Below are 26,969 nucleotides of genomic sequence, written 5' to 3' on the forward strand. Positions count from 1 at the left end.
CAATGACAGCTAGGCTATTGATCCACGTGAAGCATATAGGAACTCATTAAAACAAAAATTTGGCCAAATATAGGCAAAAAGCCTGGTCAGGTGCCCGAGGAAAACATACCTCTAAAGATGTAGGTGAGATCTCACTTTATCTTCCCCAAGGCTAGGCCTCCAAGGCACTTTGGCCATCTCATCATCGTGGCCCTACTCTACCCCACTTGAACTTACCTAAATCAGGTGGATGAACCTCCACCTTATCTGGTTTCGGCCCAGGCCTCCAGGGCACTTCCTGGATGCTTCCTTACCATGCCCTATTGCATGGTAAAATATCTAACAAGGTTAGAAAGGATACTAGTGCTGGTTGTTCTCCCAGGCCCTACTGGGAATTCCACAGAGAAAGGCAAAGGAAGGAATTTCAGCCACTATCTCAGGATCTTGGGGTCTTACATTCCTGACTGGTTAGAGTTGACCATATTTTAAAACTCTCAGACTCAGAATTCACTGTGTTCATCTTCTTGCTAGGCAGCCTTCAGTGGTATCCCCACCCCCACCTCTTATCATGGTAATCAAATCAACACTAAGGCTTGAAAGGGATGTTAATCAATTGACCATTGCCACTCACCATCTCTTGATTTTGGGGACCAAAACAACCCCACCTTGCCACCATACTTGCATAAAAATGTAAGCTTCAGATTTTTTTCTTCTTTTTGTATCCTAGTATTTTTCACAGTATCCCGTCACAAAAGCAGTCCTTAATAATTTTGTTTTAAAAATTCATTCATTGGAGCTCTAAAGGTAAGGTCTCTAGATTTATCAGTGAAAGTCTAATGGTAGTGGTTGGGGAAACAACAAATAAAAATAACAAAAAACAAACAAATATGAAACTCTTTGCTAAGTCAAAGAAAATAATTCATGGAATACACCAGTAACCTATGGCACTTTCTTAAGAAAATTATTTCTGATGGAATTTAAGTAGTAATGATAACTAAAGGAAAAGGGTTGGTTCTGTGATTTCATTGGTAGAGGGAATGCCCAGATGAGGAAACTCCCTCTATTATTAATAATAACAACACAGAATGCTTTAAAGTTTGCAAAAGACTTTATAAATATTTCATTTTATTCACAACCACCACGGGAGCCAGGTGATATTTTACAGATGAGGAAACTGAGGCTGAGGGAGGCTAAGTGATTTGCTTAGGGTCACATAGCTAGTATATGAGGTTGAGTTTGAACTCAGGCCCTCCTGGCTCCAGGTCCAGCTCTCTATTCACTGTACATGTGGACAGCTGCATCTATCAGTCCAGATCAGCCCCCTTCTCTGAAACTTATAGTCCTAGACTTGAATAGAGACTTTAGGCCAGTTGCCTAACAAAAATCACAAAGCTACAGGGCAGAGATGAGACATTATTAAATAAAGCACTTACTAAGTACCTAATAAGTGCAAATTACTTCGTTAAGTATTTTGGACACAAGTAGAGAAGAAAGTCAGTCCCTGCTTTCAAGGAGCTAACACTCTAATGCCAGAGCCAAAGCATATGGAAGGTTTGGTGGCATGTCGAATGGAAAGGTTCTATGGCTCTTAGGCGGCATCAACAAAGCTGATGGTAATGCATCCTTTTGAATGTCATTTCCGCTGATGAAATCATATAATTTCTGATGCCGAACCATTGATCCACCTTGTCTAAGGTCACATAAATACAAGTTTTGGTGCCATTTGGAACCATTTGACAGTGCCTAGGACTTTAGGGGGCAATAATTTTCTTTTCTCTGTCTTCAGTAGCTTTGCCTGCAGCCTAGTAGGACCAGTTGCCAGGCTGCAAGTTCACAGGGAGTTGTTTCCCAGGATAATAACTAAAGGCACTGGGTTGGAAGCACTGCTGATCTCAAGGATTTTAGGATCTTTAGACAGATGGTGATCAAGATGGTGGTGTTTGCAGTTTGACTTTTCTGGCACAAGCTGCCTCCTATATCTCCCTCAGGGTGACTTGCTGCTTCAGCTAGGCTAGTTTGACTGCCGTGAAGGCTGAGCTGGAAGCAGTTTGTGGGTGAGTGGTGATGGTTCAGTCACTTCCAGGGTTCCTGCGCCCTTCTCAGGTCTTCCTGGTTTTGAGTCCAGCTCTCTCAGTCCAAAGCCTGGGCACAGCTGCCCCTCCAAAGAGAACAAGGTGCAATTAAACAATGCAAACAGGTTGTCTGATACCTTCTCAAAAGCATTTCCATCAGCATTATCTCACCATAACTTCATAACCACCCCGTGAGGTCGGCAGATTATGCAAACCACCAGGGTGGAACTACGGGTGCGGCCTTGAGGTAACAGCCTTCACCTAAGAAAACCTGCTGACCTTTAAACACCCAGTGGGAGGCAGGATCACAAAGGCCAGACTGAGGGAATGGGGGAGGGATAATCTGAATTCTAGCATCTCAGTACCACGCCAACCCGGGACAATACTTCGTAACCAGAAGAGATAAGGTATGCAAAGCACTTTGTAAACATAATAGCTTTTTTTTTTTTAACCTGCTCTGCAGCAACTTCTCAAAATCTTTTTCCCGAGCCAAAGGCAAAATCCTCTAGCAAAGAAAAGGAATTGGGTTTCCTTTCCCAGCTGCAAGAATGCAGTCACTGCTGCCACCTGACCCCTTCCCTAATCTCCCCACCAGGGAAGAGGGCAACTTCCCCCCAAGAATTGGGAATACATCAGGTGCAGTGCAACCACTAGAATTCCCAGCATGCCGCGCAACAGCCCAACAGCGAGCCCTCGAGGCTGGACTGCCCTCCTCTTGACTGGGGGCGGCTCCCCGCACTGCACGCCGGGATTTGTGGTCTCCCCAACTCTCCAGCGTAGCCATTGAGCGCAGACTCCCGCGGCCTCGGTCTGCCCTTTGATTCTTCCGGTTCCAAACAGGGGTTCCACCGGGCCGATTCACAGCTTTGCCTCCCCTTCCTCCCCCCAACCTTACCCACCCGTCCCAACTCCACTCCGCTCCCGCCCCCGGGAGGGAACCTCCTCCGGTCACGTGGGGAGGCTAGGGGCCCCACGATTGGCTGCCCGGGAGGCGGGGGCAGGGCACACGGCGCTGCGTGGTTCCCGTGGCCCCCCTTTCCGACCGCTTGTTTGGCTGCTGCCGTCACCTCATGGCGACGCGAGTAGAAGGGGTAGCGCGGGGAAGAGGCGGCGGCGAAGAGGTTACCGAGCCGGGACGGGGCGGCCGGAGGCGCAGCCCGCGGCAGAAGGTGAGCCCCGAGGTAACCCTTGTCCCCGCCGCGCGGGAGGGCATTCGGCTGCCTTGCCCGGGCCTCCTCGTCTTTCCCGGTCCGCTCTAGCCTCGAGGACCTGCCAGTCCGGTTCCCTTCTTAGGGATGGGGAGGAGGGAGGGAAGAACAGGAGGACTGTGGTTGAGGGACTCCCGGGAAGGGGAGGGGAGCGCTGGCTAGCAGGAGGACGACGACGACGTCGACGACCCCGGGCGGTTGGTGTTTTCGGGGCGCGCGTCTGGGAGAGGGGAACGCGCAAAAGGGGGCGCGCGCAGGAGGGGGACGAGAATGGGGTGCACGAGCCAGGCTCGGGGAGGGGGTCGGGAAGTCTCCAGCGCGGGCAGGTGGGACACGTGGTGCCGTCCGTCCCTCCCCCCGCCCCCCATGCGCTCCCTCTACGGCCAGCACCGTCGGAGGACCGAGCCGGCTAACGGTCTCTCGACTTCGTTCCGCCCCGCCCCGCCCCGTCCCCCTTCGCGGTTCGAAGTGCGCTTTTGCGGGGTGTGCCCCGCGCCGCGGCGCGCCGGAGGCTGTTGCGCAGTAAGATTAGCGCGAGGGGAGTCGTCGGGGCTGCGCGTTCTCGCCCCTCTTGGGCTGGGGAGGCCGCGGCTGCGCGCGGGATGCGGGGGGTCGGTGGCGGGGGCGCTGCGGACAGGCCCGGCCCCGGGAGGGTGCGGGGGTGCTGTTGCGGTTGGCGCCGAGCGAGCTCCGCGCCGGTCCCCTCCACGTGCTGGGGCCGGTCCTGGCTGCTCCTTTCAGTTCTCCGACTGGCTGCCGGGTTGCGGGTGGAGTTTAAAGTAAAGAAGAGTACCTGACTTCATCTGAATTCTTTTTTCTCCCATCCTTTCAAAAAGAAGATGATCACTTAGGAAACTTAAGTACCTGCTGCCCTGGTGAAGAGGGGGACTGAATTCATCCCAGCTCCCCTCCTTCCCCCAGCTAACCAACAAACCGGTTTTACGATTTACTTGAAGGCAGTCTATAAGTTACCCCAAATACTTTTTCATACTGCGGAACTAAGGGCAGGCCACTTTTATGCGGGCCACTTGTTTGTTGTGGAATTGCCTAAGACATAGGTAACACATTCCTTTCAGAGGTGAGAAAGGAAACTTCGAAGAAAGTCAAGAAATGCGGATACGGATTGTCTGTATCTCTTTACTGATTAAAATGTTTTCGGTTTAATTATTTCAAGACTGTATTGATTGTCTGGGGCGACATTGATTTCTCAGGGCTGTTCAGTTTTACTTGTACTTTTAAATAATGCTCATCATTCCTATATAAAATTGCTGTGGAACTTTTTTTTAATCTCATATGTAGACCTCTGAAAATGTTTCCATCTACTAGGCAAAGTTTTAAGACATGAGATTTGGGGGTTTTCCTCCTTTAAGTCCTGTGTTTCCCCTAATCTTATTTCTCAGATGCCTTTTTCTTTATCTTTCAAAAGTTTTTCTTAAATGAACTGTAAAAAGAACCAAAACTCCTAAGGACTGCATGTACTCTGGTGATAGAACTGTTTCCTCACTTTCATGGACACATGGTGGGGGAGGAGCAGTTGAGAGGTTGGGGAAAGATGAAACTTGTAGCCAACTTGATTTTAAGGGAAGGAGGGAGGAGCAAACAGGATACTGGAACCAATTTTATTTTTTGTTCTTTTAATATGAACCCTCATTCAAGTTTACATAATGAGCATTTGAGCTGTTATGAACGTAGTTGAAGGCTGCCTGATAAGACCACCTGACTTCAAATGCCACTTCTGACATAAGCAGGTATTTAATTGATAATGTGGTGGGGAGGGTCGGGAAGTCTTAAGTCTCTGGCAGGTGGGATATGTGGTGCAGGCCCCCACACACCCCCACTGCTTTTTAAAAAGCAGGAATCCATGCCTCAGAGATTGCCCCATTTTAAAATGGGAGTCATCCTAACTATTACCTATCTCCTAGGGTTGTTCTGAAGATCAAGTGAGATGTGTGTAAAAGCTTTGCAAAACTTTAAGCACTGTGTCAATTTATTAATAGGAACAATGGTTAAGCAACTGATTATTATTGCAGTGGACAGTGAACTGGAAAAACAAGCCAGTTAACACTTTAGAACTTTGCCTTTCCATCTGCCTTTCTTTTGATTTCTATGCCTGGTTTTTCTCACTCCCCTTCTTTATCTCCCCCCCCCCCCATGATAATGATGTTATTTTTTGTTTATAAGCACTTTGCTCTTTTGTTCTTTCTTTTGGGCATAGTGCTCTTACTTATTTTTAGTTTTCAGCATTCACTTTTAAAAGATTTTGAGTTCTAAATTTTCTCCCCTTTCCTAAGATGTCATGCAATATGATATAGGCTATACATGTACAATCATATTAAACATACTTCCACATTAATCATATTGTGAAAGAAGAATCAGAACCAAAAGGAAACACCATGAGAAAGAAAGGAAAGAGAGATGCTTTGATCTGCATTCAGACTCTTTATCCGGATGTGGATAGCATTTTCCATCAAGAGACTTTTGGAGATGTCTTAGATCCTTGCTTTGCTGAGAAGATCTAAGTCTATCAAAGTTGTTCATCTGAACAGTGTTACTCTTGTACAGTGTTCTCCTGGTTCTGCTCACTTTACTCAGCATCAGTTCATGTAAGTCCAGGTTTTTCTGAAATCTGCCTGCTCATCATTGCTCATGGAACAATAGTATTCCATTACATTCATATACCATAACTTGTTCAGCCATTCCTCAATTGTTAGGCATCTCCGCAGTTTCCAGTTCTTGTCCGCCACAAAAAGAGTTGCTATAAATATGGTTGTACATGTGGGTCCTTTTCCCTTTTTTATGATCTCTTTGGGATATAAACCTAGAAATGGTATTGCTGGGTCAAAGGGTATGCACAGTTTTATAGTCCTTTGGGCATAATAACGAAATTATTTTGAAGTAAGGGTAAATATGGTTTTTTTTTTATATTTATTCAGGTAAATGTTTTTAGTTTTTAAATAACTAAGTTATTTCCTTAATGGACCTTTATTTTGTGTGTGTTCTTGTTAATGTAGGTCTGTGGTCTCCAAAAAAGAAGGTGGAGGTGCAACTTGACAATCTTTGTACCCTAATTTTCTTCATGGAGAAATAAGGACAATATTTAACTCTTGATGGTTATGAAAAAAAGAAAAACTTGAATATTTAAAAAAATGTGCCTTTATGTACCTATTTGGAGAGTTGGACACAGCCAGAGCTGCTAGTTTTCACTATGTTTTAGTCCTGTGATTTCATTGGTGTAAAGGAATTGTAAAGGAACCTGTCATAAAGGAACTTAGTCTACAAGTGTATATTCAGCACCTTTTCTTCAACTTGGTCTTAGTTGCACTGGAACACTGAGAGTTTGAGGTCTTCTTAACTTGGGGGCTAACTCTTAATAGATGATCTTCCCCTTTCATAACATGCAAATAACATGCAAAACAACTATCTCGGAGATAAATGGCCATGTTATCTTTTAGAACGAAAAAAGCTGTTTGCTTTCAAGGAATTGGCCAGAAGGGGAGTATCTAGAGCTTTCCAGGATATCAAGTTCATTCTTAATTGTGAGTGTTAGACTGCCTCTTGGACCTTTGAATTGACCTGACTTTATGAGGCAGACTTTATCAGCTATTGGCACATTAAAAGAAATTTAGTGGTTTAATAATTCATTGAATACACTTAGGAACACTTTGGAGGAGTTTTGCTTTTTGGAATATGGGCATGATTGTTAACTACAGTTTGAGAGGTTTAGTGTCTATACAGCATTAGGTTATTGGACAATTATTGGCAAAAATGTTGGGTTGTACAGTAGGTTTTCTTGGCTAGTGAGGTTTACTGTGAAAATTAAGTTTTTAAAGGTTATTATATGCAGATAACTTTTTTTAAAAAAAAGATCAGAAAGCTGGAGACAGAAAACTTAAGAGAGATAGTACAGCTGTTTAAGTGTTTGTATGAAGGTATTTTCTTTTAATTAAATATGGAAGAAGGAATTAGACTCCAGTAGCCCCAGGGGGCAGAGCTAGGAGGAATGGGTAGAATTCATTTCACTAAGCATATCTACTCTTTGCCAGGTACAAAGCATAGTGTTGTTTTTGTTTTTTAAAGGCTTCTATCTTCAGTTATGTTTTAATATGGGAATATAACATGTAAATAGATAATGACATTCAATATAGTTTGAGGTGAAAGCTAACATTAATAGGTAGGTAGGAGGATCAGAAATGACCATTTAGGTAGTAGCTAAATTGAGCTTTGAAATAAAGATGAGGAAGGAAGTATGTTTTAGGCATGGGGGACAACATGTGCAAAGACATGATTTGGAATGCCAAGTTTCACAAATGGCAGGTATGTTTACAGGATATATAAAATACAGTATGTGAAGGGGAATAGTGTGAAATAAGTCTGAAAAGGTAGACGAGCCATTTGGTGAAGGACTTTAAATATGAAGCCAAGGAGTTTGAACTTTACCTTAGAGGCACTATAGATCCCCTGAAGATTCTTGAGCAGGGAGTGACATGGTCATACTTGCTTTAGGAAAATAATTTTGGCATCTATGTGGATAATGTATTGAAATGAGGGGAGATAAGAAAGGAGATTAATTAGGAGGCTTATGGAATAGTGCAGGTAAAGTGATGAAGGTCTGAAATAGGTTCATGGCAGTCTTAGTGGACAAAAAGGGACAAATGTGAGAGATAATTGTGTAAGTAGAATAATCTAATGGGAATGGGGGAAATTTGAGGAAGAAGGAAGAACTCAGGATGATAATCAAAGAATGGTGATAGTTTTGACATAAAAGGGAAATGTTTGAGGAAAGATAAATTTGTGAAGGAAGATAATTTTTTGAAGTACGCTGAATTTGAAATCCTGCAGGACAGCCAGATGATGATATCCAGCAAATAGTGATGTGATACAGAGTTTAACAAGAGAGTCTAGGTGTCCAGGACAGAGCCTTAAAGGATATGAATGGTTAATAGGTTTTACTGATAAGCATCATGGGAGGGGAAGGGATGGTCAGGGTCATGGTGTAATAAAGGTAAAGAAAAGACTTAAGGACAGGAAAAAAAGGCTGTGGGACTTAGCAACTTAGAGAGCATTGGTAACTTTTCAGAAAAAAGTTCATTCAAGTGGTGATGTGAGAAAAAATCAAAATGAAAGTAGTTGAGAAGTAAATGGGCTGAGGTCAAGTGAAAGTATTTTTAAGGATTGGGGAGATCTGGCCATCTTTGTACGAAGCATTGAAAGAGCCTGTATGTAAAGAGAAAATTTTAAGTGAGAGAGACTCAGGTGACAAACACTATCTTGCAGGAGTCAGAATGGCTTCAATGTGTAAGAGTTGGCCTTGGCAAGAAGGGCCACCACTTTATTTGTGGGTAAATGGAGGATGATGTAGAGGGCTTTTGAGGTATAAAATAGAGAAGAAGGAACTCATGAGGATATCTTTTTCAGTAAAAGTAGAAGCAAGGTCGTCTTTTTGAGAAAAGTTTGGAACAGCCATTATAGAGAGTTTGAGTCAGTCATGGAAGAATAAAAAGACTGCAGCAGCAAGTGAATAGATTGAGAGAAGGTGGACAGTGGAGGAATGAATCAGGGTTGGGGTTTGGTAAAGATAGCCCATTGCTGGGACACTTCCAGAAGCAAGGGATTTGAGGGCAGAGTACAGTAAATAATTGAACTAGCTAATTAAAGGGTTAAAGGAGAATTTGGGTGAAGTCAGGGAGGGGTAGAGTAGAAGTGGAGGCCTCAGTAAAGACCAAAAATAGGTTTGAGTGTGAGGGAGAGATGAAATAAACTGATCAGGGGAATTTCAGAATTCTTGATCATGAAGATAGAATGGTTTTGAGCAACCTTGTGATCAAGGGTATGGCTGAGATGCAATGAAGTTAGGGGTCATAGAAGTTGATGAGGCCGTGGGGGGAAGATTTCAAGCTTTAGAGGAAGACTGAAGCAAGTATTGAATACCTTGAGAAAAGAGGGAATGATCAGTGGGGTCTGTAGATGATGAATTTCAAGGCTGGATGGGATGATATAGACATAGTAAGGAAGGTTGTGTGACAGCAGCAGGGTGGAGTCTGGAAATGGCTGTGAGGAGTAAGGATTATGTATATTCTTTCTCCTTTTCCAGTATGTGTTGGGGGAAGAAGTGCATGTGAAAAGGTGTGTTAGCCTGGCATGTAGTGTTTCAGTAGGAGAAAGGTGTAGCCAGGATTACAATGAGTGAAAGAAGTATAAGAGGAGGGAGAATTTGTCAAGGTTCTGGGGGCACAGAATTGGGATTCAGGAGAGGTAGGGGCTAAGGTAAATGGAGATGAGATGAGCAAGGGGAGTGATGGGAAGTACAGGAAGGGGATTTTTGCATAGATTTCCAGGGACTCTGAATCACCAGGACTGAGAGGAGACAATTGGAATTTGATAAGCATAGGGTCTCACTCTAAGGCATCTTAAGACTTAGGGGTGCTATCAGTTCTCTTTCAAACACTAGGGAATTTTAAGAGATATATTTTTGCCCAATATTATGAACATGTGCCTCACAGCTATGTTTTTAAAAATGCCTCTGAGAAGTAGTGAGTTCCTCACCAGAGGCTGGACCAATTATTTTTGTAGGGAAACTGCTGTTCAAATGGGGTTTTTACTAGTTATTTCTGAGGTTCTTTGAAATTGTTATATTCTGATGTTTAGATTTTTGAGTACATTTTTTTCTGAAATTCATATTTTTTCTGATCATCTGTTTTGGTACAGGTGTTTATGATACTTTCTTGGGGTGGAGGGTAGGAAGAAGTTAGTCTAAAATGATCTGGCCATCTTTTGGTGGTCTTCGTTATACAAATATACTTTGTTGCCATTTCCACCCTTTTTTATCATCAGTCTGGAAGGGTTGAGAAGAACTGATGTTAGGAATACTGAGTTTATAGTCATGAGATCTGGATTTGATTGCTGGTTCTGCCACTTGTTTTTCTGTCTGACAGTGGGCAAATTACTTAATCTCTCAATCTCTCAGTACCAGTTTCTTAACTGTAAAAATGAAGGAGTTGGACTAGATCAGGAGTTTTTAACTTTTTTGTGTTACTGGATCCCTATGGCAGTCTAATTGACTTCTCTGATATTTTGAATAATGGAAGGAAATGGTAAATTTCAGTTAGAGGTTAGTGGAAATAAAAATGTAATTTTTTTTTTCTCCAGGTATGGAACTCCTGAAATCTATCCTTGGACCCTTTTAGAAATTCATCTGCCCCAGGTTAAAAACCCCTGGACTTTTAAGAAAGTCTTGGAAAAGACTTATGTGAACTGATGCTGAGTGAAGTGAACAGACCCAGGAGAACATTGTACACAGTAATAGCCACATTGTGTGATGACTAATTTTGATAGACTTATCTCTTTTTAGCAATGCAAGGATCCAAGACAACTCTGGAAGACTCGTGATGTACTATCCACATCTAGAAAAAGAACTATGGAGTCTGAATGCAGATTGAAACATATTATTTGTGTGCTCTCTTTTTTTTCTTTTTAATTCTTTCTCATGGTTCTTCCCATTGGTTCTAATTCCTTGCAACATGACTAATGTGAAAACAGGTTTAATATGAATGTATATGTAGAGCCTACATCAATTTATACGATGTCTTGGAGTGGGGGGAGGGGAGGGATGAGTAAAAAATTTCAAACTTAAAGTCTTATGGAAGTGAATGTAGAAAAGTAAAACTTAAAAAAGAATGAAAAATTAATAGCTCAAAAATCTGCACAGACTACAAGTTGGGACTTGATTTATTTTGTTGGTAGTAGAGAAAATATTAATAATGCAAATTAAACTTAAAAGTTAAAAATAAACAAACAAAACCTCCCAAACCCCTGGACTTACATGACAACACTGAGGTCTCTTCAAAGCTCAAATATTGATTTTTTTTTTTGATTGGGGACAGGGGTGGAGATGAGGCAGAGGGGAACTTTTCCATTCCCTTTTTCTCTTGATTTCAAGGCCTCTATCTCAGCATGACAGAGTAATGAGAGCAAAAGTGTAATTTAGCTCAATCCCCAAACTTGAAACTGCTAGCTTACTTCTAGGCTTCTCTTGGAGGCCCTTCCTATTTTCTGACCTCTCCCCTCCGACCCTCAACCCTTACTACATTATATTAATACTTCTATTTACTTATATTTTATGCAGTTGTGGGGATGGGGAGGGAGGTAGCTCTTTGAGAGTGGAGTGGGACTGTTTTTGTTTTTGCCTTTGTATCTTGAAGGTCTACTCAGTTCAATTCAATAACCATTTATTGAATGCCTACTAGGAGCCAGGCACTGTGCTAAGTGCTAGGGATACAAAAGAGGCAAAAGACACTCCCTGCCCTCAAGAAGCTTACAAATTAATGGAGAAAACAGCATACAAACAAATACTATATATACAGAGCAAGATATATACAAGATAAATAGGAAGCAATTAACCAAGAGAAGGCATTGGAATTAAGAGGGTTTGGGGAAGGCTTCCTGTAGGAGTTGGAATTTTAGTTGGGACTTAAAGGCGAGGGAGGTCACTTTTTGGAGTGGAGGAGAGAGAGCATTTCAGGCATGGAGGATAGAGAAAAAGTCTGGGACCAAGAGGTGGAGTGTCTTGTTCCTGGAACAGCTAGGAGGCCAGTGTCAATGAATTGAGAAGGGAATGTGTTGAGGAGTGAGGTGTAAGAGGACTGGAAAGGTAGGAGGGGGCTAGATTATCAAGGGTTCTGAATGCCAAATAGCATTTTACTCCTGGAGGCAAAAGGAAGCCACAGGAGGGTTTTTTTTTTTTTTAATTTTGTCTAACATTCACTTTTATAAGATTTTGAGTTCCGGATTTTTGTCTCCTTCCCCAAGACGACAAGCAGTCAGATATAGGTTATACATGTACAATCATATTACACATTTCCACATTAGTAATGTTGTGAAAGAAGAATTGGAACAAAAGGGGAAAACCACAAGAAAGAAAAAAACGGAGGAAAAAAAAAGACCCAGAAAATAGTGTGCTTCAATTTTCATTCAGATTCCATAGTTCTTTCTTTGGCTATGGATAGCATTTTTCATCATGAGTATTTAGGAATTTTAGATCGTTGTAATGCTGAGAAGAGCTAAGTCTATCAAAGTTAATCATACAACAGTGTTGCTGTTACTGTGTATAATATTCTCCTGGTTCTGCTCACTTCACTCAGCATGAGTTCATTCAAGTCTTTCTAGGTTTTTCTGAAATCCGCCTGCTTGTCGTTTCTTATAAAACAATAGCGTTCCATTACATTCATACACTATAATTTGTTCAGCCATTCCTCAATTGATGGGCATCCCCTCAATTTCCAAATCTTTACCACCACAAAAATAGCTGCTACAAGTATTTTTGTACATGTGGGTCATTTTTCTATTTTTATAATCTCTTTAGGATATAGACCTAGTAGTGGTATTGCTGGATCAAACAGTTTTATAGCCCTTTGGGCATAGTTCCAAATTGTTCTCCAGAAAGGTTGAATTTCACAACTCCACCAACAGTTTTCACTGGAGTTTATGGGGTAGGTGGGATGACATGTTTGGTCTTTCGTTTTAGGAAAATCCCTTTAGTGCCTGAAGGGAGAATGGACTGGAGTGAGGAGAGACTTGAGGCAGGCAGTTCCACTAACAGGTTATTGTTTTGATTGAGGCTTGAGTTTATAAGGGCCTGGCCTGCTGTAGCGTGGTGGCCATGTCAGGAAAGAAGGGGGTGTATTCCAGAGATGTTGCAAAGTTGATATCCACAGACTTTGGCAATAGCTTGGATATAAGGGGTGAGAGATAGTAAGGAATCCAGAATGAATCCTAGATTGTGAGCCTGAAGGACCGGGAGGATAGTGTTGTCCTCTACAGTAATAGTGAAGGTGGGAGGGGAGGAGGTTTAGGAGGAAAGATAATGAGTTCTGTTTGGGACATTCTGAGTTTAATGTGTCTGAACTGGACATGTAGTTCTAAATGTCTGAAAGGCTTTTGGAGATGAGAGATTGGGGCAGGAAATGGAGATTTGAGAATCATCAGCATAAAGATGCTAATTAAATTCACGGGAGCTAATGAGATGACCTTTTTTTTTTTTTTTTAAACACTAGACCTTGCACCATTGTAATCTGAGCTAGAAACACATTTTCTTTAGTAACAGATTTTGATATCATGAGTACTTTCTCAAGCCATGTTTTTAAATTGTCATTTGCATTGTGTTTTTAATACCTGATCTTCTAATGACATGTCTGAGATGTTAGAATCCAGATATACACAAGATAAATTGGGAATGATTTGGTTTATAAAAGGATTCTTATAGAATTCTTTAGAATAGCAAGTTCTCAAGTTCATGTAGAGTGATGGGAAATACTTGAGTAATCTATAATTTCATTTCTGTGGGTACTTCCCATAAGTTCAGCATGTGACTTCCTCTATCTGCCTTGTTTATAATCTAAATTATATAAAGAAGGAATCCCTAAGTTTAAGGTCATGGCTTTATTGGAAAAGTTTCATTTAGGAACTGATTATTAGGAAGGTGGCAGCCCTCCACAGGGGCCTGGCTTAGAGCAATTCTGTGGCCTGATAGTGGCTACCTTTGATTTAGTTGAGTATGTTCTTGAAAGAGACACAGTTCTCTATGGATGTGGGCCATTTAACTTGGTGTAGGACCTGCCAGAGCTTGTCCTCTTTCAGTCTTTCAGTGGCAGGGTTCACCTCTGTGAGAAGATGGCTTAAAAATAGGATGTTAGTGAGAGAGAGGTGCCTATAAGTAAGACTCCATTTTCAGTATCTACTTGTAATATTTGGCTTTGGGGCCAAATTCTTAGGGTTAGAGGTGATTTATTAAGTTAGATTAGTGTCAAAAAGAGGTTCCTACCCCTCAAAAGTGAGAATTTTCCTTTTCTCTTTAATCTTAAATCAATTGGGCAGTAAATGCTTAAGAAATAGGAATTCGGGTGAAATTGTGGATGTGCTGTTATTTTGAATTGTACATAGTACATAGTACATAGTCATAGTACATAGTCACATAGTCTGTTAATGGATTTTTTTGGAGGGGGGAGGGACTTTTTTTTCCCTGAGATTTCATTTTTTGTACATTGATCAAGGTAAGTTAACTTTCAGAGAAACGTCTTTCAATATATTCAAATGCTCATATTTTAATGAAAGCAGTAGAAATTATAACTAAATTATTCTACTTGATGGAGAAGTCTCTTAAACTTTAACGTTATATTTTTGTTCTCCTGAAACAATTTTGTTATACTGCTCATTGTGCTGTTACTGATTAGTAAAATTGCAGCCTTAGGATCTATTAAGGTACTGCTATACATTTGAATTTTTTAGGTTTTTTAAAGTACCCCCCCAATTGTCTCTTATGAGACCTTTTCTTCTGCTACTCTGGGTGCTCTTTACCAGATAAAACAAAAACTATGTTCCTTTAGTTTCATTTTAAGAGGGTTTTAGACACAACCTTTCTACTTCTCTGTCTACATATTTTGTAGTTATTCTTTGTGTGTGAAGGTGCTTTTTTTTTTTGTTTTTGTTTTTTTGAAGGTGCTTTGTTAAGAGGACTTTCTGGTTGTAAGCTAGGATTTCTTGGGCTTTTCTATCTCCAAACAGTTTTTTAACTTTGCACTTCAGAGGTCACTTTGATGGGACAAAAGACTATTAATCTCTTACTCCAGTATGTCTCTTGCCTTTGCAAAAAAAAAAAAAAAAAAAAAAACCAAGAACACTTAGCTTTATTGAGCTTTTATTATGGCTATATTTATTTAAAAATAATTTTGGGGTTTAAAAATACAGATTCACACCTATAATAAATGGAAGGTACATTCTTGTTTGCTGTATACTTGTTATTTGAGTTTTGGAAGACTAGAGAATGCAAGCAACTTAGCCGTGGTTTGGGGCCCTGTTTTAAGTTCTGTTTCTCTTTGAGGTTTGAGGGAAGGCTAGGGACTTAAGGGGAAGGTGCAAATTAGTATTTCTTTCTTTCTTCCGTCTTATCTGCAATTTTAGTAAAGGAACAGAGTAGAGTTTGGGAGCAGTATAGAAGTTATCCTGATATCTTTTGGTATTTTCTGTTTTTTGAGCCCCTACTTCCAATAAACTGTCTTGTAACACAAACCAGTAAAGGAAACATCAAATCGCTTAGAGATGAACACGTTGGCTCTTATCGTTGTACACAATTGTTCCACTTCTTAATTACCATTTTTCCATCTGACCATACCCTCCTGTCATTCCATCTCTATCAGTGCCTCAGTCCTTTGAAACTTATTTTTTGCCCTTCTGAGGACCTCTGAATCCTCTATTCCTCAGTACTTTTTCAGGCCATTGGTCTTACTCTAGCTTTACTTTGCTTCCTTTCAAGTCAGAACCCTGTAGTTAGCCAGTTCAACTCCATATTATCCTTTACTCTCAGATGCCTCAAGCCCTTGTCTTGCTGCTTCTCATCTCTTGCCAAACTTCAGCCCTGGATTGCTCTCACCATCTGCCTCCTACATTTCTATTCATGTGCTGCTGAACAGAGAGAACGGAGGAAATCACTTAGTCTTGCTGACTGTGTTCATTCTAAATTCATGCTGCCCAACTCCAATTAAGTTCTCATTGCAGGAAAGTAACCCTTCTAAACTTTTAAACCTCTTTCCTTAGGCTTCCCACCCCTTTTTCTCTCAGCTGAGAACTTCTCTTTTTATTTTACTGGGGAAAAAAAACCCCAAGCCATTCAGTTGCTCCTCGCCTGGATTATTGCAGTCCCTTAAGTCTTTCTCCATTCTCTCAGACCATCCAGTACACTACTGCCAAAGTTATTTTCATTAAGTACAGATGTGGTCATGTAAAGCCCTTTCTCCATTCCAGTGGCTCTCTATTGCCTCTAGGATAAAAGAGAAACTCGTTTAGCTTTTAAAACTTCAACCTTATGCCAACATACTGAACATTATTCTTTGCACTCTGCTGTCCTTCCAAACTGGCTGGACTATCTCTTCTTCACACTGGATACTCATTTCATTGCCAGACCCCCAGTTCTAGTACTGGCTGTTCCCCACGCCTAAAATGTACTTGCTCTTCATTTCCACCTCATAAAATAAATCAGTCAATAAACATTTAGGTGCTGGGGATACACAAGGAGGCAAAAGATAACCCCACCCTCCAGGAGCTTACTATCGAATGAGGGAGACAACATATAAACAAATGTATGCCGAACAGGTTATGTACAGGATAAATAAATAAATAAATAAATAAATGTACAGGAATTAAGGGGGATTAGGGAAGGCTTTCTGTAGAAGGTGAAATTTTAATTGGGATTTAAAGGAAGTCAAGGTGGTCAGTAATATTCTGAATGGAGGAGGGGAAAGCATTTCAGTCATGTGAGACAACCAGAGAAAAATCCTGGAGCCAAGAGATGGAGTGCTTTGTTCCTGAAACAGCCAGGACTCCATTGTCATTGGATTGAAGAGTATGTGTTGGGGAGTAAGGTATGAGGAGACTGGAAAGGTAAGAGGGGGCTAGGTTATGTTTGGCTTTGGATGCCGGAGTGTTTTGTATTTGTTCCTGCAGGCAATAGGAAGCCACTGGAGTTTGAGTAGGTGGAGTGACATGATTATACTTGCATCGTAAGAAAATCACTTTAGTGGCTGAATGGAGAGTGGATTGGAGTGGGGAGAGACTTGAGGCAGACAAACCCTGCTTTTGAGGGATGGTGCTGCATTCTACATGAAGCCTTTCTTACCCTGTTACTATTCTTCCTTCCTTAATAACTTTATTTCTGTTTACAAGCATTTGTAATTTGTCTCTTCTCCCCCCTCCCAAAAAAAATGTTGAGAAAATGTAAAGCAAAACAGTGGAACTGTCCACCAAAACAAGTTCCCACATTGGCCATGTCTGAAAAAGTAAGTCTTTCTGTGGTCTAAATTCATCATCTCTGGGCCCAGTGGTGTGTTTTATTTTCTGTCTTTTGGCTTATCATTGCATTGATCAGAGTTCTGAAGTCTTTTAAAGTTCTTTTCCTTTGTAATATTGTCATTGTATAAATTGTTCTAGTTGTGCTCACTTCTCTCAGCCTCAGTTCACAGAAGATGTCTTTAGTTTTTAGTTTCTTCTAAAACTGTTTTGTAGTTTCTTATGGCACAAAAATATTCCGTTACAATTATATTCTATACTTTGTTTAGCCATTCCTCAATAGGACACTCACTTAGTTTCCCATTTTTGGTTTCTTCAAATAGTTGCTATAAAGGTTTTTTTTAATATATGAGTAACTTTTTTTTAATGTATGAGTAACTGCACTTAACTTTGTATTTATTTGAATTCATTCTTTTATATTATGTACATATTTAATATGTCCTTGTTGTGTTCTTCTTTAGAGCATAAAGCCCCTTGGCAGATAGAGATTGTTTGATTCCTTTTATTTCTATCTCTAGTGCCTAGAATAGTGCCTGACACACTTAAATGCTTGTAGATTGTTTTTGTGTAGAACATTCCCCATCCTTTGCCAACAGGAAGAGATATGCTTATTTTTCTCACTAAGTTATTGCAGTCATGTATATTCCTGTTTTCTTCTGAATCATTTCTGCTTGTGCCTTTACATTGTTTTGTAGCTTGTAAAGCTCCCATTTATTCAGTAAGTATATATGCTAGACATTAAGCAAGGTACTGTGGACACACACAAAATGAAACAATATCAGCTTCCAAAGAGGTTACATTTCTATTGTATGGAAATAAAATGCATACCAATTAATTTTCCATTTGGGGACTGGAGATTAGGATTGGCCCAGGACAAGGGTGTTCAACCTTTTTCAATCTTGAATCCCTTATTTAACATGAAATAAATTCTAGAGTTTAACCATACACTTGCACTTAAAAAAAGAAAACACATTAATTTTTTTTCCAGGCAATGCCAAAATTTTGTTAATTACATTGATTAGAAATCAATTAGGAATTTCTGGATAAATATACTTACCAAATATTCTCAAACCTCCTATGACAAGTTTCTCATGTCTCTTGATAGTGTGTATGAAATATACCAGGTTAGGAACCCTTGCTCTAAGAGGTGACTAAGTTGAAGAACATAGCCTTGAGGGAATTGAGATACAGTGAGGTGGGGGTGCATTCAAGGCGTGGAGATAGGAGGTGAAAAGTGATGTGTTAGGAACATCAAGAATGCTGGTTTGCCTGGAATAAAATGCAAGTGGAGAAGAATAAACTTGGAAAGGTAGGTTGGAACCAGATGATGAAGGTCTTTAAAAGCCAAATAAGGAATTTGTGTTTTATCCTAGAGGAAAGGGAACCACTTGAGCTTTTGAGGAGATGAGTAACATGTTCAGATGTGTGCTTTGGGAAATTTCACTTTGGCAGCTTTGTGGAGAATGATTGGAGGTTTAGGTTTGGAGACCAAATTGAGACACTGCAATAGTCCAGGCAAAAACTTACAAGGCCCTGCACGTGAGTGATGGCCTTGAGAATAGAGAGAAGGAAACTTGAGTTATAGTCAGGTAGAATCATCTAAACTTGGCCACTGATTGGATTTGAGGGATGAAAGAGGGAGGAATTGAGGATGACTCAGTAGCATCAAAACAGAATGCTGCATCACTGCAGCCTTTCTACAGTCACACCTTTGACAATTATCTATGTACAAATCTGGGATGCCTTATTTTCTTCCCTCCTGCTACTGTCATAACCTCCTCAAAATCATTGTATTCCCCTAGATAACACCTGCTATTAAAAAACAAAAAAACCCCAAAAAAGCCTGCTCACAGCTCACTTCCTCCTGGCTGCCTTCATTTATTCTTCTTCATTCCCTAGCTCAGGAATGGAGAACCTGTCGCCTCAAGGCCCTCAAATGTGGCCCTTTGACTGAAATCAAGTCAGAGGGCCACATTTGAGGACCTAGAGGGCTGGCCTTGAGGCTGCCTGCCTTTGTCTTTATACCTTTCAACATTAATGTCCTGTAATTTCATCTGTGTAGATAGGGATCTCCTTTTGAAGAACTTCTGTTTATGTAACTGTCTTTTTTTTTTTTTTGGTGAGGCAGTCGGGGTTAAGTGACTTGCGCAGGGTCACACATGTAACTGTCTTCAGAGAGGTGACCAGGACACAGAGGTTATGTGTGACTTGCTTGGAGTTCCATAGCCTAGTGTATATGTCCAGAGAGCCCTAAAACGGGTCATCCTGACAGTAATACTGCCTGTTTGTCCTGTTCTTGCCATGTTGTTAATGGGTATTTATACATTGCCTTGTGTATTTTTGTCTTTGGTGTTTCCCTGAAATTTTATAAGGAGTACATTTTCTATTTTGTTTTTGCAACAACACACCACCCCCAGTATTTGATGTATATAGTACGTATTTCCTCTTTTGCTAGTTTTTGTCTCTTAGAATTCATATGCATAGTTTTCTATTTCTACAGTTAATGTGTATGTTGCAGAAATTATTTTTTCCCAGTCATAGTCTATGTGAAGATCAAGTTAAAATTTTATTGATGATTTTCAGGATTGCTTTAAAAAGTATTAAATAATTTAGGCTGGAAGTGATGTTGCATGTCTGAGGAATGAAGTTGAGGCTGGTGGATCACTTGAGCTCTATCCAGAGTTCTAAGCTGCAGTAGAGCTAAAGCTATCAGGTGTCTACAGTCTGGAACCAAGGAGGGGGAGGGCCACCAGGCCTGTCTTAGAAATAGAATTAGCCAAATCTTCCTTGCCAGTCCAAAGTTATGTTGACTGCTTCACTTCCAGCCTGGCGGATATAGAGGGAGACAAAGTCTCCCCCCCCCCCCAAAAAGGAAATGTTACAAAACCAGTTCACAGTGCCTTGTCCATCACATCCACAGTTACTATTTCCTTTCCTCCCACTTCTAATCTACTCTTCTCTCTGCATTAGGTCAAAAGAAGATACATTTGTGAGGAGTTTGAAGGGATAGAACTGAAGCCTGGGATTTGTTCCTATCTTTCAGCTCCTTCAGTGTTCAGGCAAGAGGAGCAATGATGTTGTTTTTTTTTAACTTGTTTCTTTTATTAAATACTACTCTGCTTAGAAACTTTTGAAGTTGCACAATTGTTTGTATCGTAAAGCCTTAATAAACTCCTTATGCTCACTTTCAAGTCACTCCATGATCTGACTTCTACTTTCTTTCTTTTTCCACACAAATCCTCCACTCTAAAGTGGGTTGGCTTGCTTACAAAAGGGCTGAGGCCAAAGTGGAACTGGGTCTAGCTGAGATAGCAGGAGGTATCCCTTGCTCCACCTTTCCCTACCCAATCACTTGACCTACTTCATTGGGCTGAGATTATGTTCACACTAATTCCTGGACATGTATTAATTGCCTGGATTATTTAAATGGTCCTTTTTGTCTTTTTTTTCCCTACCCAGTGGGATGTAGTTAATTCCTATTAAATGCTTATCTGATGTGACTCCACCTTATTTCTTTTGTCTTATGAATCGAATTTTAGAGCTGGAGACTTCAAGATTTCTAGTTATGGGAGCAATGACCCCAAAGAGGGGGTCTTCACCTTGCCTTTATTGTTGCATCTTCTCTGCAGATATCCTGTAAACAGCATTTGGGGGAGGATGAGATCAAAATTAATACCTTGTTTCACACCTTCATTCTAGTGTTTGTAATTTAAATTATTTAATTTGAATTAAGTTTAAGATTTGTCTTGGTCTGTTCTCTCACTTCTCCCTTGAAAAAGGTGGGGAAAGGGGCAGCTAGGTGTCGCAATGGCAATGGAGTCAGAAGACCTCAGACACTTAGCAGTGTGACCCTTGTCAAGTCACTTAATCCTAATTGTCTCTCCCCCCTCCAAAAAAAGAAAGAAAGAAAAAGGTGGAGGAGGACCTTTGTTTTATAGTTATTTCATATTTGTATCTTTAGATTATTCAGTCATTTTCCTGAGCACTTTGGACATTCAACATTACATCTGTTCATACGTTTTAAAAAGGGACAGATTCCACTGACAAAAAGGTACTTAACTCTATGTAACTCTTATAAGTGGCAGGGAGGTAAGGGGATTGCATGGTAGCAAATGGTAAGGTTGTTGATTGCTTCTCTTCTAATGATGTGGGAACAGTTCAATGCAGCTTTTTTTTTTTTAAAAAATTTTAAATTTTTAACATTCAGTGTTATAAGATGTTGAGTTTCAGATTTTTTGCTCCCTTCCCTCCCTTTCCCCCTCTCCAAAATGGCAAGCAGTCTGATATAGGCCATACATGTACAATCATATTAAACATATTTCCTCAGTGTAGCTTTCTAAAACATTTTTTAAAAAATTAATTGGAATATAGAGATACCTGGTTCAGTGTTATAAACTAAACTACAATCGGCCTCTTTAAAGAGACACTCTGGTGAAGTTACTTGTGAAGGAGCTTAGGAGCTTCTTAAATGGAAAGTACCCTGTATATACTGAATGACTTGAGGTTCAGTCTTCAAAATGAAATTGACTGTAGGAAATCTTAATACTTACTCAACTACATTGGCATAGTGGATGAGAGTGCAAGACTTGGTGCCAGGATATCCTAGCTGGATTCAAATCCCATTTTGGAAACTAAACTAGTTCTTTGACAGTGGATGAGCTTGTCACTTAATCTTTCTGAGCCTCATGTGCACCTTTTTTAGATTATAAGTAGAGATCTATATAGATAAGAGTGCTTGGTCCTACAAAATCTCAGGTTCTTATGGGTTCGATGCCCTGCTTTGTAGACGTTTGCCAGAATTATATGTGCAGCCCCAGTTTTCTTTTCTGAATGGGAATCTCCATTTAGATGGCCCTTATAGGTACCTTAAACTTAACATCCGAAATGAGAACTATTACCATAAACAAACGAGTCATTCTTAACTCTTTCTTTCCATCCCTTACATACAGTTGCCAAGTCTTGATGTGTCTATGTCCACATATACCTCACATCTGTGTGCTGTTTCTTGATTTACATGGGTACCACTCTATTCATGCCCTTATCACTTGTCTCTTGGTGTAGGTCAGTAATTATTGAAGAGCTTAAAAATTCAATTCAATAAACATTTATTGAGACTCTGTTATGTGCCAGGCACTATGCTAAGTGCTAAGAAGATGACAGACAGTTCCTGCCCTCCAGGAGTTTATAATCTAATGGGGGAAGACAATACCTGAATTGAAGCTGAAAAGAGGGAGTTTGATGTTCTGTGGAATTGAAACCAAGCAGAGCTGCTGATGGAAAATGGAGAGTTACCAAAGAGCTCTTGTTTATGTGGGTTATATCCAAATATCAATATTTGCCATATTAGAAATTAAAACGTTTTATTATAAAAAGTTTTTACTTCATGGCCCCCTGAAAAGATCTCAGGACTCCCGCCTGGCCTGATTGGGCTTATTGCCCCTTCTGTAATCTGTCTTCTACACAGCTGCAACAGCATAGTCCTGATTGACACTCCTGCATAAAAAGGTCAAGTGGCTGCCTCTAGTTTCACTTTAGGGCAGAGGTTTTTATTTTTTGTGTCAAGGACCCCTTTGACAATGTGGTGAAGGCTATGGACTCCTTGCCAGAATAATGTTTTAAATGCAACAAATGCATAGGATTATAAAGAAAACCAATTGTATTGAAATACAGTTGTCAGACCATAAGTTTTTTTTTTAAGTTCACAAATCCCAGATTAAGACCCCTTGATTTAGGATAAAATATAAATTCTGGTATTTAAATCCCTTCACAGTCTGACTTCTACCATATATTTCCAGGCTTTATTTTACACTATTTTACACTACTAATTTTCATGGCCAAAATTCTGGCCAAATGAGGACTGCCTGCTATTTTTTTTTTTTTTTTAAATTAAATTTTATTTCCCTCCCATGACCTCACCCTCATTAAAAAATAAAGGAAAAGAAAACTCTTGTAACAAATACATAGTCAAGCAAAACAGATTCTCTCAGTGGACATGTCTCCCCCCCAAAAATGCATATGTGTCTCAGTCTGTACTCATTAGTCCCTTACTTCTCTGTCATGAGGTGGGTAACATGTTTCATTACTGTATTTCTTCATGGACAACAGTCTGTCACCCATACTGCTGCCTTTTTTCACTGTTCCTAATGCTTGGAATGAATTCTTTCCTTGTCTCTGACTTGTAGGATCCCTAGCTTCCTTCACAGCTCAGTTTAGCTGGAGGGTGATCTTGTAGAGGTAGAATCTATCCGAATCTCCTCCTCCCCCACTGTTCCCCTAGTTGCTAGTTAGTGGCTTCCCCTCCTAGAAGTTACTTTGTACATATTTTGTTGTTTAATTACCTTTGTAGATGTTCTATATCCCAAAGATACAAGAGCTAAAGTTCCTTGTTTGTTTTTTGTTTTTGTATTCTTGGCACTTAGCACAGTAGTACATAGTGTAGGTACTTTTTTAATGCTTGTTGAATTATGAGGAGACCATCCTGGCACAGTTAAATTTGGGTAGTTACAATTTGAATCTTCACTTTGGCTGTCTTTTTAAAAGTGATGATATGGTATAGTCATTCAATATTGGAGATAGGATTGATTTTTGGCATGTAAATAATTTTTGGATGAAAAGTGATGATGTAACATTTTAATTTCCTCTAATTTCTTTTGAGATAATATTAAAGAATCCTTTATTCAAGGCAATGTTAGGTGAAGGAGTGGCTCTTTTACTGATTCCTGCATACTTTTTCTACTTTTTTCCTTGTCTCCATGATCTTGAATATTGATTTAACTTTGTGCCTTTCCTTTTTATTTTTTTAAATGGGGATAGCCATGTGCATTTGTTTTGCTTTTTGAGGAATTGAAGATATTGAGAAAGGACAACTGCAGAACTAAAGATACAATTTATCAACTAAAAACTTAATAAAACTTTATGAACATGAACGAAATTATCCAGGACTTGGAAGACCAATACCAAAACTGCTTGCTCCCTTCTGCATCCTATTGTTGAGACAATGAATGTATGCAATGTTCTATCTTATCAGTACCCCATTTTTCTGCCATGAGAAGGGAAAAAAATGGGGATGTTTAAATGTGTATCTCAAGACTAATGACTTTATTTTATTTTAATGACTAATGATTTTAAAATAATCAATTTTTGAAGAGACCTTTTCTGTCACCTCTCCTTTTCTTAACCATGCTATAAGTAACTTAACTGCAATTATAGTGGAAAGCAAAAAGAAGGAAGGCATCGGTGACATTAAGGAGTAATCTTTACTAGTATTCATTGGACATTGATACACATCTGTATACATGTCATGATTTAGAGTAGGAAGGGACTTATATATAATTCCTATAATTTTTAAGATGACAAATCAAGACTTAGATCACTAAAGGAGTGACTTGACCAAGTCATGGAACTAGTAAAGAGACCTAACTGCTGTTTGAACCCTTGATGGGAAGTAATTGAGGGATGTACTGAGAGTTGCTGACACTGCCTCAGTAAACAGCTGGTTTGTCGATCATTTTTAAACTATAAAATTGCTATTTTTGTTAAAAGGGGAGTTTTGATGAGAGATGCCTCAGGAGAGTATATCATGTATTACCCAGAAGATCATTAGGAAGTTTGGCACTTAGAGAGGTGAAATCTGGTAAAAAGTCTTTCCTTTTCCTTTTTCTTTTTTTTCTTTTTAAGGGAAAGAGAAATACAGTAACATTTCATGTATTGGTCTGGTAAGGAACCTGAGTACCCAAAATAGCAGCTAGAGTCCCTGCAGTAAAAGCTCATTAACAAAGAGAAGGCCCCTCTTTTTCTATTTACTCTTCCCTGACACAATTGTAATAAGCTTGATTAAATTTCTAAATTCATAACAAATTAGAGGGAAGTGGGTTGGTGTATAGCTGGGAAACACTTTGCAGTAGTGAGAAAGGACAACTTGAAAGATACAAGTTGTCTTATCTAATATAATATGAAGGTTAAAGGCTCGCTCTCTATTCATTTGACATCATACTAGCTAATGCCACAGTAACTGATGTTTATAATTTGATCCTACATTATTAAGGAGAGCTTAATAATGCTTTGAAAGCTTCCAGAGCTTAGAAATTTGCTCCATCCTTGTCTTTTTATAGGTCAAGTAACCAATGTCTAGAGAGGTTAGGTGACTTGCCTATGGTTACGTAGCTTGTATAAGTGGGACGACTTCTGATTCATGTTCTTAGTATTCTTTTTACTATTATAGACAGGTTCCATGGAATTAATTAGAGGTGAACCATCCTTTAGACAGCTGGATTTTAAGTCACCTAAATATTTTCATCTTACTTAACCAGGCAAGCTAATGAAAGGTATTTCATACACTGGGGCGCAGATCAAAACCCAACTGTGGCTTGTTTTTCATCATGTGTGATTCTTGTCAGTGTCCTTTAAATTCTCCGTCCTGCCTGCTCAGCTAGGGTCAGTGTCAGTGCTGCGTTCTACTCAGGAGAGCTGAGCACACACCCTTCTAAGGTGGTCCTCAAAACACCCTGGCCATGGACCCAAAGCCTTGACTTGTGCCAGAGGGAACCCCTAGGTGACCTCTGGGACCTGTCCTTCAATAAAGTCAACAAAAAACATTGTTTGGGTGGGAGGCATCAAACCCCTCGTCAACTGCCTTTTTAACCCCAATGAGGTGACAGTCATGTCAGCAGTCACAAACACTCAAGTACCTGAACACATCTCAATCCATCTAGGAGCTTACAGCCGCCCTCCTGTGGCGGAATACATGCTATGTGACTCCCTCTCTGAAAATAAGAGACTTCATTGGCTTCCACCTTCTTGGAAGGCTACTTTTCCCTAGACAGTTGGAGGATCCTTAGAATCTCAGTGCACACACTGCTCTGGGCATCCCACTCCCTAAAGACTGATACTGTGCTAGGGAGGTAGCGTCCATCCTTAGGAACCCTGGGTTGTTAGCCAGGTCCCACACAGTTGGTAGTGAAGATTGTTAGAGGGTGATCTAGGTGCTTGAGGGAAGAAAGATCTCAAGACTCTGCCTGAGAAAAGTGTTCCATTAAACAATAAAGTAGTTTTGGTAGCAGGAAGGGGAGGCCTTTGGAGAAGCTGAATCTCTGGAGAGACAAGATGTGATACTACAGTCTCTGCCATTGTCTGACAGTAGAGGGTGGCCAAGGTTTTTGTACCTTTCAGGCTGGGGGGTTTGGCTAGCAATATATGTAGCTTCCCTTAAAATCTGTAAGGTATAACTGAAAAGCACTGAAATGAACTCCATACACCAGTTATCAAAAGCAGTTTTGTTACTCTAGTTAAATGGGAGTGATATCATGTAAAAGAAAGAGTACCAGACTAGGACCTGAATTCTAATTTTAGCTCTGCCCTATTACTAGCCATGTGATCTTGGTTAAACAAGGCATTTAACATCCATGAGACTTAATTTTCCCATCTACTAAATGGGGATGATGATTGTTGTGAGGATCAAATGAGATTGTGTCCAAGAGCAGCAAGGGGTAGTTAATTATCACACCAGCAGTTTATGCCACTCCTTATTCTTCAGCTACCCTCTTTAGGATCTTCCCCCTCAACTTGATTGAAAATCACCCTTATTAAAGGATCTTTGTGAGACTGGCACGAATACTATATGAAATAAGTTTAACACAACCTCTAGCCCCTTAAGAATGGATAAAACTTAATCTCAGGTGGGCATCAAAGGGAAGGAGGCTTTTAAGCACATGTTTGCATGATCATTACCTGTGGTAAGAGTTGAGGCCATTGGTGACTGGATATTTTTGCCTGTCCTTTAAATAAAAATTTTATTTTTGACAAAAATTTTTAAAAAATGAATTTTCTGTGTAGGCTCCCTCTAGTTTATTGGAGACCATTTTAAAATTTTAGTAGTTCC

General features: G+C 40.2%; 1 protein-coding gene across 3 annotated transcripts in view; it reads left to right on the plus strand.

Annotated features, from left to right (window-relative positions):
* Nucleotides 1–3,098: 3,098 nt before the first annotated feature.
* TXLNG (taxilin gamma) overlaps nt 3,099–26,969 on the plus strand; it is a 52,775-nt gene continuing 28,904 nt past the window's right edge. For 2 of the 3 annotated variants that reach the window (XM_027835441.1, XM_027835443.1), the window contains exon 1: nt 3,099–3,232. In XM_027835441.1, coding sequence (XP_027691242.1) covers nt 3,122–3,232 — 111 coding nt within the window. In that variant the 5' untranslated portion in view covers nt 3,099–3,121. The remainder of the gene's footprint in view (nt 3,233–26,969) is intronic. The other variant, XM_027835442.1, reaches the window with a different exon arrangement.

Source organism: Vombatus ursinus, unplaced genomic scaffold (genome assembly GCF_900497805.2).
Source record: "Vombatus ursinus unplaced genomic scaffold, bare-nosed wombat genome assembly UNPS02014814.1, whole genome shotgun sequence".
NCBI lineage: Eukaryota > Metazoa > Chordata > Mammalia > Diprotodontia > Vombatidae > Vombatus > Vombatus ursinus.